The 13,717-nt window shown below is 44.7% G+C and overlaps 1 protein-coding gene across 2 annotated transcripts in view; it reads right to left on the bottom strand.

Moving 5' to 3' along the window:
* FRMD4B (FERM domain containing 4B) overlaps nucleotides 1–13,717 on the bottom strand; it is a 343,633-nt gene that overhangs the window by 238,989 nt on the left and 90,927 nt on the right. Inside the window, exon 1 of one of the 2 annotated variants that reach the window (XM_077451877.1) lies at nucleotides 5,202–5,449. The exons of the other annotated variant lie outside the window; for it this stretch is intronic. Within the exon in view, the coding sequence (XP_077308003.1) occupies nucleotides 5,202–5,363 (162 nt within the window). The 5' untranslated portion in view covers nucleotides 5,364–5,449. Of the gene's footprint in view, nucleotides 1–5,201; nucleotides 5,450–13,717 lie in introns of those variants that run through there. 2 annotated transcript variants of the gene reach the window in all.

Below are 13,717 nucleotides of genomic sequence, written 5' to 3'. Positions count from 1 at the left end.
TCGCCCCTGCCCATTGAAATCAATGGGAAGCGCCGGCAAAGTGCCACTGCAGCACCGATGTAGTGTCATATTTTGCTACCCATCGTAGAAAACTCCGGAAGTGACGCTGCGGCCAGAAATTTTGCACTACGCATGTACGATGCTTTCCAAACAGTTGCACCATGTGTTCCAAAGGATTTGCAACAATACAGACCAATGAAACCGTCAGATAATGTCACAGAATTGAGGGGAGGTAATCCCCTCCCCGAGCCACGGTTACCTGCTCTCTCTCCACCGCTCTCCGCTCTGTCTAAAGTTAACGTCACGATTACCTCCCCTCACTCCCGTGACATTATCTGAAGGTTTCACTGAACTGCATTGTTGCAAATCCTCTGGAACACATGGCGCAAGTGTTTGGAAAGCATAGTGCATGCGCAGTGCAAAATTTCTGGCCGCAACGTCTTTCTGGAGCATTCTACGATGGGGAGCAAAATATGACACTACACCGGCAAAGCGCCACTGCAGCAGTGATTCTTGGCAGGGTTTAAAAGCGCCCGCCATCGGCCGAAGAGTGCCACAAAAACGGCGGTAAAGCTCCACTAAAAACAGTGATGCTTTACTGCCAATGCCTGGGCGCTGAATGCCTGGGCGCTGCCAGTGTGAAAGTGCCCTTACTCTATCCAAAGTGAAAAAAAAGTTTTGCCCATAGTTTTACTTTACAATGGAGGATGTGGTACCTGTAAAACTATGGGATAAGTAAGGCATGTTTTTGCAATTATTCCCCTTCTTTCCTTTATATCAGTGTTTTTATATTAATCTACATCTTGAGCTCAGGTTACCCAACTCAAAACATGCATTTAATGAAAGTGCACAGCAGTTAAAGGAAAATTATGGTCACAGCATGCAATTTCCTTTTATAACATCAGCATTACAAACAATAGATATTTGACAATCCAATACAAGCTTAAAGTGGTTGTAAACCCTTACAAACCACTTTGACCTACAGGTAAGCCTAGATTAAGGCTTACCTGTAGGTCCAAGCAATATCTCCTAAACCTATATGATTTAGGAGATATTTGCCCGAAAACGGGCACCGCTGTCTACGGCGCATGCGCTGTAGACAGCGGCGCGCAGGCGCACTGAGCGCGGCAGTTCCAAGAATGGAGCTGCCGCGCACTGTGCACGGCAGTACCAAGAATGGAGCTGCCGCATTTGTCGACTCCTGTGCGCATGCGCGGGAGTGACGTCATTGCGGCTTCGCCGAATGACAGCGGCGGAGCTGCGACACGCCACCAGCAAGATGGATGCGGCGGACTACAGGGGACAGCGGCGACTTCGCTGGCTCCTGTGTCAGGTAAGTGACACATAATGGGCTACTATGCGATGCATAGTAGTCCATTATGCTTTACCTTTGCAGGGAAAAAAAGAGGAAGTAAACTCATCAGGGTTTACTTCCTCTTTAATAGAAAAATAGCTTTCATGCTGAGTTCTGCCACCTTTTCCCACAACTTCCTGCATGCTTTGCAGCTTCTCCAAAAGACTACATATCCCATGGTACTTTGCTGCTGTAAGCTGTGATTCCTGTACTGACTCCGCCTCCTGAAACTCCTCCTCTCAGTATCTCTGTGGTTCAGATTCAGAAGGCTTTGTGAAATGTGTGACACAACTGCAGGACCTACTCATAGGAATATGTGTTAGAGGATTCAAGGAAGGAAATGTGTGGGGATCGTCACAAAGTTTACAAACTCCAGGATCATTCAAAAGTAAGCCCTATATGTGTGAAATAAATTATATAAATGTTATTTGTGTACAATGTACAGAGTTGCATGACCAGTGCTAATCAGTCTGTATGTGCAGTAAAGAATGCTTTTTATTACTCACTGTGGAACCTAAGGGGTTAAACCTCTGCATTGTTTAACCACTTAGGGACCAAGCTCATTTTTGACGCTTGTTAAAATCAGTATTTTTTGCTGGAAAATTACTTAGAATCCATATATACATATACACACTCTCTGGAGAATAAAATGGCAGTCGTTGCAATATTTTATGTCACATGGTATTTGAGCAGCGGTCTTTCAAACACAATTTTTCTGGACAAAATACACTTTTTTTTTTTTTAAATGGAGGGCCACCCTAAAAAAAAAAAAAAAAAAAAATTACACAAAAAGGCACCTAAAAATATGAAAAAAAGTAAAAAAAAAAAAAAATTATATATATTATATATATATATCTCATAAATGGCTGTTGCTAGGCAGATCATCCTAATTTGCCACTTCCTAGTCCGCGGTAGTCTTCATTCTTCTCCTCTTCGCGTTGTCTTCTGGGGAATGGGATGCACTGTCTTCTGGGACCTGTGTGTGTCCCAGAACACAGCCGGACTTTCACAAAGCGACGCACGACTCGCGCAGTAGGAAACGGGCAGTGAAGCCGCAAGGCTCCACTGTCTGTTTCCCTTAGTTCAAATGGCGGCACCGGGACCCATCCGATGGTTTTATCGGCATTGGGCGGCCAACATCAGGGAAACCCTAGACAGGCAAGTGTGCTTATTAAAAGTCAGAAGCTACAGTGTTTGTAGCTGCTGACTTAAAAAAAATTATTGCTCTCACTCTGACGATCATAGCGATACCTCACATGTGTGATTTTAACACTGTTTACATTTGCGGGCACGACTTACGCATACATTTTCTTTGCTGCGTGAGCATGCGCAAATGGAGGCACTTTAAAATGTATTTATTTTTCTTATTTATTTATTATTATTTTTTTTAACACTGTCCCTTAAAAAAAAAATCTGATCACTTTTATTGCTGTCACAAAGAATGAAAACATCCCTTGCGACAGTAATAGGCAGTGACATGTACTCTTTATGGAGGGATCGGTGGTCTAAAGACCCCAAATATCTTCTTTGCACTTCAAAGTATTCAGATCGGCAAAATTGGCGATTCTGAACACTGTCATTTTTTTTAAAACAGCGCCATTGACAGCCCAATAAACCAGAATTTTGCTACGGAGACCCGATCGAAGCCGAATCCTGCTTCATTTGGGTCACAGACATGCCATATCATCCGCCATATCAAGAGCGGAGGACGGCGGTGGGAGGGGCCAAGCAAGATCAGCCATTATCACTAGATAGCCGACCGCCCGCTCTGAAAAACGGTACCGGGGCATAGCCTGCAGCTGCAGGCTACACCCTGAGGCATCCACTTCCTCAAGCCAACGTACTGGTACAGCGATTTGCGTTAAAGCGGAAGTAAACCCGCTGACATTTTTTTAAAATTTTAGACCTGCAAGGGAAAAGGCATAATGAGCTATTCCCGCATACTAGCTCATTATGAAATACTTACCTTAGAACGAGCCCCCAACATCTAACCCGATCCACACCGAGGGAGCTGACATGTTCCCTCTGCGTGTCTTCCGGGTATCGCGGCTCCTGCGCTGTGAGTGGCCGGACCCGCGATATCGTCACTCAAAACGGGAGATTTCTTTCCGGCAAAGTCCGGCGTCTGCCAGGCTTTCAGCCGAAAATCCCCTGTGCGCATGCGCCGCTGCAGTCATTTAGGAGAATGCGCCCTGTGCGATTTAGGAGATTCTTTTTACCTACAGGTAAGCCTTATTATAGGCTTACCTGTAGGTAAAATTAAAAAAAAAACCTATACAACCGCTTTAAGTGGTTAAAAGGGTTTTTCAATCATGTCTTCTCTGGTCCTCTCCTTCGTCCACTGTCCCCAACCTATCTGCTGATAGAACAGAGCCTTAGGGGCAAGCTGCACATGTTCAGCTTGGTGTATATTGCTAGAGAGGTTTTTTTTTTCTTGAGAGAGTTCACGTGATCAGCACCGAACCAATCAACACTGTCCAGACAGAGTGTCAGGGGTCATGCAGCCTCATAAGACAGCCAGTGCAGTATGAAAACTCCTCCTACAAGCTTTACCACGCATTGATAAAAGTGACAAGACTGCTATATACTGCTGATTAGAAAAGGTATTTAGCAGTTTATTTACTAAAATAATTGCATTTCCATGTTCTGTGTACTGTGAGAGACCAGATATAGTGAATGCAGGGTCCTGGGTTTAGTGACACTTTAACCACATCCCGCACAGCAAAATGATGGCTGGGCAGTGGCTCTCCCATTCTGACTGGACGTCATATGACATCCTCCAGAACAAGCAGCTCGTGTGCACCCCGGGGGGTGTGCAGTGTGGTCAATGGGTAGTGCGGTGTGTTTCTCCAACACACCGTATCTCCAACCACGGTAAAGAACCTACGGCTTAGGCTCTTTACCATGCGATCAGCTGTGTTCAATCACAACTAAGAAGTGACGGTTATTGCCATTCCTGTATCCTGATAGAGCGTACGTAGAGGAGAGCAGATAAGTGGCTCTCCTGAAAGTAGAGGAGAGTAGATAAGCGGCTCTCCTGACAGGGGGGATCTGCACTCATAATCAGTGCAGTGATTATCAGTGCAGCCCCATCAGTAATGGCCTCTAGTGCCCACCAGTAATGCCAATCAGTGCCCATCAGTGATACCTTTCAGTGCCCATCAGTGATACCTGTCAGTGCCTCCCATCAGTGCCCATCATTGCCTATAAAGGCTGTCCATTAGTTCAACCCATCAGTACCAATAAGTGCCACCTATCAGTGCCGGTCAGGTCTGCATATCAGTGAAGCCTAGTAGTGCCCATCAGTGCTGCATATTAGTGCCTCTTCATCAGTGCCCGTCAGTGCAGCCTAATCAGGGCACATCGGGGAAGAAGAAAAACGTACTTACCACATTCACAAAATTTTCTAACAGAAACAAAAAAAAATGTGGTGATTAAATACCACCAAAAGAAAACTCTTTCTCAAAAAAAATTGTAAAAATGTAGTTTGGGTACAGCGTTGCATGACCGCGCAATTGTCATTCAAAATGGGACAGCTCTGAAAGCTGAAAATTGGCCTGGGCAGGAAGGGGGTGAAAGTGCCCGGTATTGAAGTGGTTAACTGGTCATGAAGGAGATAAAACCTTCCGGAGGTCAAGTGGTTTAATAGGAGTAGGGTAGAAATAATTAAAATACAATGTGGAAATGAATGTAGGATTTTAAGTTTCGACCATAGATACGCTTCAAGTTGAAGCAACTGTTCAGAAAGTGAATGGAGCATTTTAGCCCGGCTCTTCTAACAGCTTAAAACTGGAAGTCAACTTTTTTTTTTTTACCCCCCACCCCCCACCCCTTTAAGCTTACTTACCTGATAGACCTCCCTGAGGCCGCACCAAGTCCTTAGCACCAGCTGGCATGCCCCGGCCCTGTGCGTGTACCACCTCCTCAGCGTAGACACGGTCATGTTCCACACAAAGCGGCTCCCGTTGCACAGCATGTCCTCCACCCCGCACATAAACACCGAAGCCATGGTTCACAAGACTCTCATTCAATGGACCTGTCCCCGTCTGATGCACAGCTGGCTCCCGCAGCAAATGATCCAGCAGCTTTATTCCACACACAGCAAAAAAAAAAAAAAAGAAACAGAGGGGAAAAAAAAAGGAAAAAACGGCTAGGGTCAATTAAACAAACTTGTCTTTCAGCCGGCTTCCTGGGCAGAGTCCAACTTCTGCTTGAAGTCTGGCCAACGATTCTAACGGCTGAGCTTTTTACCCGGAGCATCCAGGTCCCTCACAAGCAGCTTACAGCAATCTGGTAAGCTACAGTAGCAAAAGTGACGTTGTTTAATTAAAACGTAAGCCGTTTCCAAAAAAAGATCCCGAGGGGAATGAAAAAGATGACAAAAAGTTCTTTTTTCAAGACGAAAATTTCAATCTTTCCACCCGTCCCATCAGGAAGTGATGACATCACGAAAGTTGGAATTGCATGTCGCCTTTGTAAGCCATCAGCGTTAAATTGAATTTGCTGGGTAAATGCAATGAAATAAATCCAACCGGTAAAAAAAAAAGAGTGAAAATATCGTTGATGGGACACCTTGGTAAACAGAGCGGCAGAGCGGTTGCTTTCTATTGCTGCATCGTCTTACAGGAAAAGACAAAGATTACTTTGCTTCATCAAGGCACAGCAATCTGGTCCAGGGATAAAAGTCACGTAATGGTATTAATGAAGAGATCACTTGCAGCGTCGCAGATGAATCACACAGGCGGTAAACACTTGATAATAGGCCACAAGGGGAAAACTTGAAAGGAACCTGGGTAGTTATGGTGAAAGTGAGGCTTGGCAGGGGTCCCCGAGGAACCAGACGGTTCATGACACACTGTTTGTAGCAGTGCTGGGAGCTGCGGGGGGACGGCTGGAGGCAGAGAGATGGAAAAGTGAGGTTGGCTCATCCTGGTATTTTAAGGTGCCTCTGTAAAAGGTTTTTTCCTAAATCTCTTGAAGAAAGCATAGGAGCTTATTGTACACGGCTTGCACTACTAACTGAAAGATCGCAAGAGGCGAAACCGCCGCACTTTTACTGCAAATGGAACAGAGTCTTTTAACCTCATCCTGACTGCGTAACGTGTAGGCAGGTGCAGTATGTGTTCCCCACTGCAGGTGGCGCTAGACCAAAGCGGCAATACAGAAGGAGGAAGTTGTAAGGAACTTGGTTCCTCTGACTTCCTGCGGTCACATAAAGACAGCTGTCCAACTGGACGCTTGCACCCCATCTGACTCTAGTGGCCATTTTGGGTCAGACAGAGTCTATTTAAAGTGATACTTAAGCCCCATACACACTATCAGATTGTCTGCTGATTTTTTCCCATCAGATTTACCAAAACCATATAATATGAGGTCAAACCTTAGGGGTTTCAATGTGTATGCAATCAGGCAGGCCCTTGTACTACATGGTTTTGGTAAACCTGAAGGAAAAAATCAGCAGACAATCTGATAGTGTGTATGGGGCTTAAAGTCTCTTTTCTTTAAAAATAACAAATATGTTCTACTTACCTGCTTTGTATAGTGGTTTTGCACAGAGCACCCCAGATCCTCTTTTTCTCGGATCCCTTGCTGACACTCCTGGCCCCTCCCTCCTGTAGGGTGGCCACATCATCCCTTTAATCCAGGACACATTATACAGGTTCTGTGGCTGATTAACGTGGTAATTAAACTCACTTGGTACATTATCTGCATTAAATTAGCCTCAGAACCTGTGTAATTCATATGTATCCAGGATTAAAAGGGATGATGTGGCAACCCTACCCTCCTGTTGAGTCTCCCCACAGCAAGCAGCTTGCTATAAGGGAACCCGAGTCGAGACGCTGCTCTGCGTTTCCATTCAGACACAGAGCCGCAGTTCGGCCCACCGTCTCTCTCTCCTCATTGGCTGATTTTGATTCACAGCAGCAGGAGTCAATGGTGCCGCTGCTGTGTCTCAGCCAATCAGGAGGGAAAATCCTGGACAGCTGAGGCACTCGTGGACATCACTGGATGGAGATGGGGCTCAGGTAAGTTTTGGGGGTCTGCGGCACACTGAAGGTTTATTAATTTAATGCAAAGAATGCATAAAGATGAAAAACCTGCCTTTAGAACCACTTTAAGACTCTGGCTCCTGGGTGGGGAGCGCTTTATGAAAGTGGCTAGTGCAGGGATAGGTTCCCAGGCTGGTAGGGAAAGTTCCAGAGGAGTAAAGACAGAGCAGGGAGTACAACTACTAGGGTTGCACCGATACCGTTTTTTTTATCGGCAAAAACGAGTACCAATACCTGTGCTCAAGTACTCGCCAATACCAGTTACTGATACTTTTGTGGTGTGATTTGAGCCCATACAAAACAAATTGCACTGCAAAGAATCACATGTGATTTAAACAGGAGTGCGGTGCGATTCCTGTCCGAATCACAGACTGCTCCTGTGTGAACCCAGGCTGAAGTTACTATGACAAGCCTGGGTTCACACAGAAGCGGTGGGGGAAACCGCAGGTGATTCAGACAGGAATGGCACCAAATTCCTGTTTAAATGACATGTGATCCTTTGCAGTGCGATTTGAGACCATTTATTTAGTATTAGCTCAAATCGCACCACAAAAGAATCGGTTGTAGGCATCTGAATTTTCACGAGTACTTGTGCGAATACTTATTATTGGCATCGACACCAGTATCGGAATCAGTGCAACTCTAACATCTACCTTGTTTCAGGAAGACCCCCTTTTGATCGTGGAGTGGCCAAGCCGAATTTCGCTCCCTGTTGTAGATGCCGTTGGCATCTTTTAAGTCTACAGACCACTGTTACAGTTTGTAAGTGTCTTCAGATGGTCGTGCCCACCTGCCAGTCCTGGGTGCAATTTTGTTGTACCTTTCTACAATATATTGCTACAGGAGGTCCCCGAGTTATGAACCTCCGACTTACGAACAACTCCTACTTACGAACGGCAGGTGGTGAACATCGGAAACCGCCGTTCTGCGCATGCGTGTCCGAATTACGAACAAATCCGACTTAAGAACAAACAGGCAGTCCCTAACCTATTCGGAACTCGGGGACTGCCTGCCTCTATCTTGGACTCTGTTTACTGCCCATCATACCACTGCTGCACCGTCACAACAGGTGAATGCTGCTCTAATGCGCCGCACACACGATCGGACATTCTGACAACAAAATCCATGGGATTTTTTCCGAAGGACGTTGGCCCAAACTTGTCTTGCATACACGTGGTCACACAATGTTGTCGAAAATTACGAACGTGACGTACGACGAGCCGAAAAAATTGAAGTTCAATGCCAGTGCGGCTCTTCTGCTTGATTATGAGCATGCGTGGAACTTTGTGCTTCGGAATTGTGTACACACAATCAGAATTTCCGATAATGGATTTTGTTGTCGGAAAATTTAAGATCAGATTTCAAATTTTGTGTGTCGGAAATTCCGATGGAAAATGTCCGATGGAGCCTACACAAGGTCAGAATTTTCCGACAAGAAGCTCCCATCGAACATTTTTAGACGGGAAATCCGACCGTGTGTACGCGGCATTAGAGTGTTGTTGTTAAATGGAGCCTGAGGCTGCTCACAATACACAGCACATGTCTGGCACTGTCATTGTACCCACAAGACACACATAAACCTTACATCTTCTGTGGCTCTTAGCTAGCTTAGCTGCTAATTCTTCATCCCTCACATGGGTGTCTTACAGACATTTTCCTTGCTGGAGCTCAAAATAGCGAAGAAAATCACGAAGAAAGGCGCTGCAAAGCCACTCAGCGATAGGCCCACGCAGGCTCCTCCCTCGGAGTCTCCGCTACTGGATAAAGAGCAGGTCTGTAGGAGGAATCCCCATCCTGTAATGTTTGGCCTTTAGTGGTTATGGAAACCAACAATCAGCACTTACGTTGCTAGGAGACACTGGTCTGATGAACTCCACTGCCAGCAGCCCCACCCCTCAACCGCACACCGCTGCCATCTCCTAGCAACTAGGGGGCGGAGCTGTTTGACGTGTATTGTATGTGTATGACCTATGAACAAACAATACACATCATACAACTCCGCTCCCTAGGAGATGGCACAGGACACGCCCCCGAATGGTTTATTGACATTTTTGTGAGGCCCCCTCTTCACACTGGAGGTAGTTTTCAGGTGTTTTAGCACTAGAAAAAGCCTCTAAATAGCACTTGAAAACCGCCTCCTATTCATTTCCGTGTGTCTTTTCACACTGCGGCGGTGCGCTTACGGGACGTTAGGAAAAATTGCAGCATCTTCTGCAGCATCGCTGTATTTAGAGCTCCCAAAAACGCCCTGCCCATTGAAATGAATAGGCAGCTCCTCCAAACATGAAAATGGGGTTAAAAGCTCCCCGCTAGAGGCCGAAAAGCGCCGCTTAAACAGCAGTAAACGAGCGGCACTTTAGCGCTAATGCGGCCTCAGTGTGAAATGGGTCTTTGGGAATGCGCCGATACCAATTTTTTAACCAGTTGAAGAACAGGCATTTTCTGCCACTTTTTGTTTACATGTGAAAATCATTTTTTTTTCCCTTTAGTTAGAAAACATTATATATTTATTTTTAAGGCAGAGGCCCTGGAGAATAAGTTGGTGGGTTTTGCAATCTTTGATGTCACACGGTATTTGCGCAACCGTTTTTCAAACTCAGTTTTGCGGGGGAAAAAAAAAAAAGTAAAAATACATTTTTGGAATTTTAATGCAAAAAAAAATAAAAAAATAACACAAAAACGTAACCCGATTTTTTTGTAAAATATAAAAGATGATGTCACACAGTGTAAATAGATACCAAACATGTCATGCTTTAACATTTTGCAGAACAGCGTCAAACAGCGTAAATTTTATCTATAGGCGATGCTTTAAAAGCCTTTACAGGTTACCGCTTTAGATGAACAGAGGATATTGATAGAATTACTGCCCATGATCTGATGTTCGCAGTGATACCTCACGTGTGGGACGATCGCTGTTTGCGTTCGTTCAGGACCGAGGCACGCATTCGCCTTTCGTTAGCACAGGTGGGACGGGGGCACTTTTTTTATTTTTTTTTATTTTTTTAAATATATATATTTACACTTGCTTTACTTTTTTTTATCACTTTTATTGCTGTCACAAGAAATGTAAACATCCCTTGTAAGAGTAATACGCAGTAACAGATATTCTTATAGAGAGATCTGGGGTCTGCAAGACCAAAATCCCACCGTTGCATTTGAAAGTATTCAAAACGCCTTTCTATTTTTTAAAACTGCCACCTTTAAGACTCCAGTAATCCGGAAGTGATGTCATAACATCGCTTCTGAGTTACTACAGTGGAGACCCACTCAAAGCCGATTCTGGCTTTTTTTTGGTATCTGGGCTTACATGCTGTCTGGTCGCTTGGGTGTCCCGGTGGGATGGGAGAGCCCGGGCGAGCGGTAGAAGGCGGTGGGAGTGGCGGACATCCCCTCCCACTGCTTGTGTTAATAATCCAGCAGCTGCTTAGCCGCATTATCACAAGAAAGCCGACTGTCGGCTCTAAACAACAGTACTGGGGTGATGCCCTGCCCATGTATACCCCACCTTTTTAATGAAGTGCCCATCAAATGCAGCCTCACCGGCGCCCATCAAATGCAGCCTCACCGGTGCCCATCAATATATGTTTGCTTGCTTCCATTCATTCAGGAGTCGGGACACAGACACAGTCCTCCGCCGCCACTGCGCCTCTGACACTATGTGCTAATGGAGTGGCGGCTGCCTGCTGATGCTGAGACTTAGTTGTTTGCTGCAGAGAGAAGAGAGTAGGAACATCAGCTATGTGGCCCTAAGTAAAGATACTTTGCCAATACCAATTGCCGAAACCTATTTTTAGTGCCATGTGCCTGTTTTTTTTAGACTAAAAAAAAAAAAGATTACTTAAGGCGGGGAACCGGGTTCACACATGTGTTGGGCAGGTTTTAGTTCGATTTGTAAAAAAAAAAATCCAATGCGATTTCGTTCAGAGGTTGGTTCAGGTGAGAATTTTTAAAGTGTATGACATTGGAAATCGCACCTGAACTGGACTGAAAATCATACCTGACTCTTTAAAATTGCTCTGCGGCTGGCCTGTGTACATGTGAACTGGCTCCATAGAAAGCCAGTTTGCTTCACATGTTAAGAGAATCAGAAGATGCGGTAGAAAACGCACGAGAAGATATCAGTTTTAGTATGAAATCATTTGCACAAGTACTCGTGCAAATGCTTAGTAATGGCACCAATACCGGTTTTGGTATCAGTGCAATGCTAATTTTTGTCCTATATAGTCGGGCCATTGTAGCCTCCACTAAGTTAACTTTTTTTTTCATTTTGGATGAGTAAGGGAGGGTTTCCGCCCCCCCCCCCCCCTACCCCCAATCTGTGTCCCATTGGAGAAACTTCCCTTCACTTCCTGTCCCATAGCCAAAACAGGAAGTGAGAGGAAATCCCTGCAAAGTGGAGAAATCCCTGGTTGTCATCATTGAAAGATTTCACCTCTATTCCTCTTCTGATGAAAACCCCATATGTGGGGTTTTCTTTAACTTTCAGTGATAATGGTAAATGGTACAAAGAGAAGGGAATTGCCCCCTACCAGGGGCACAGACAGCAGTGTAAACCTGACAGGGGTTTTAATCATTTGGCCCTCAATACAAAACTATAAAAAAAGTTTGCCATTTAATTATACTTTAATTTTGCCATGTATACTCGGGGCCCTAGTCTGAGAACAAAAGAGGGGGAATCCCTATAACCGCATGTCCATGTAGTCCCTAGAATCAGTGTAATGCCCTGTACACACGGTCGGAAATTCCGCTGGAAAAAGTCTGATCGGATTAGGTCGGAAAATACGATCGTGTGTGGGCTCTATCGGACTTTTTCTGTCGGATTTTCTGACGCACAAAGTTTGAGAGCAGGATCTAAAATTTTCTGACAACAAAATCTGATCGCAAAAATTCCAATCATGTGTAGACAATTGTGATGGACAAAGTGCCACGCATGCTCAGAATAAACTAAGAGACAAAAGCTATTGGCTACTGGCCCGTTTATAGTCACGACGTACGTGTTTGGCGTCACCTCGTTCAGAACGATCGGATTTTCCGACAACTTTGTGCGACCGTGTGTATGCAGCACAAATTTCGGACAAAATCCGTAGGAAAAAAATCTGATGAATTTTGTGGTCGGAATGTCCGACCGTGTGTACAGGGCATAAGAGTGGCAACTTCAGCCTGGACTTCAGCGCCCGATCGCATTTTGCTCCGCGACTCTGGGCTTCGTCATGGGGAGACTGTCCTCAAGATAGAGATGATGGTAATACAATATTTCTCAGTGTCATCAGAACAGGACAATTGACCATTCAGGCAGTATTTACTGTCAGATGGGGTTGGAGTGAGTCCAAGTTGGAGGATTCCCCTCTTAAAGTGGAACTGCACTCTCTCAATCAATATTGACTATATTTAAAACTTATGCTGCTAACTTTAGTAAATATATAGGAAAGTATATCATATTTTGCTATTTCTTCAGTTACTTCCTGGTTTCTAGCCTAGGCCAAAATGATCTCATACATCCCAGGAGTCTTCTTGGCTATTTTTAATCTTTCTTCTGGAAGAGAGGAAGAGGGGCTTTCTCAGCACACCCTCCTGTCTGCCTGAGCTAAGGGCAGATGGATTCCAGGAAGTAAATGCTACATGAATCATCTGCCCTAACTCAAGATGGCCACAGCCAGAAATGCTAGGGGGTCGTTTTCCGAAGTGATTTCTCAGCAAAGTAAAGCATTTAGACATGGATGGGTGAGTTTGCTTTGAATATTAAAAAATGTAATTAAAAACTGTTTTTGGTTTGTGGTGCTCAGATGCAGTGTAGTTTCACTTTAAAGAAGGCAGTATGATGGAGGAGAGGTGAGAGGAGGAGATTGTCATTCAACACTCTGGACTTGCACTCAAAGTTCATACAGATGGTCCTCACCACCCTCCACACAAAGCAGTCTTGGCCAGAGGACATCTCTACCTTCATAGCAGATACACTCACTGTGTCTGTACTATTTCCATAACAGTATGGTTAAACTGAAGCAAATGAGTCTCTAGGGAAGAGTGACATTGTACATGGCTTTAAGATACTAATCTTTTCATTTAAAATGCAAATGATTTTTCAGAAATGAATTCAATGTTAATTAAATAGTCACTCTGTGACTATCATTTATCTGCAGTGTTTAGGACTTTAATCCATTTGGGAAGTCTCCGGAATTTAGTGGTAAGCGGTATATTAGCGATTGCCAGGATATCAGATTATACACATATTATTTTTTATTACCTTTATCTACTGACAGGTTACGCCGCAGTTTACAGAATGCAGACAGCCAATCTAATCACTGCCTGACTCCAA

The sequence above is a fragment of the Lithobates pipiens genome, unplaced genomic scaffold (assembly GCF_037356315.1).
Source record: "Lithobates pipiens isolate NorthernLeopardFrog02 unplaced genomic scaffold, aLitPip1_a1.2 Scaffold_23, whole genome shotgun sequence".
Classification (NCBI taxonomy): domain Eukaryota; kingdom Metazoa; phylum Chordata; class Amphibia; order Anura; family Ranidae; genus Lithobates; species Lithobates pipiens.
This window is presented reverse-complemented; position numbering and strand designations above follow the sequence as displayed.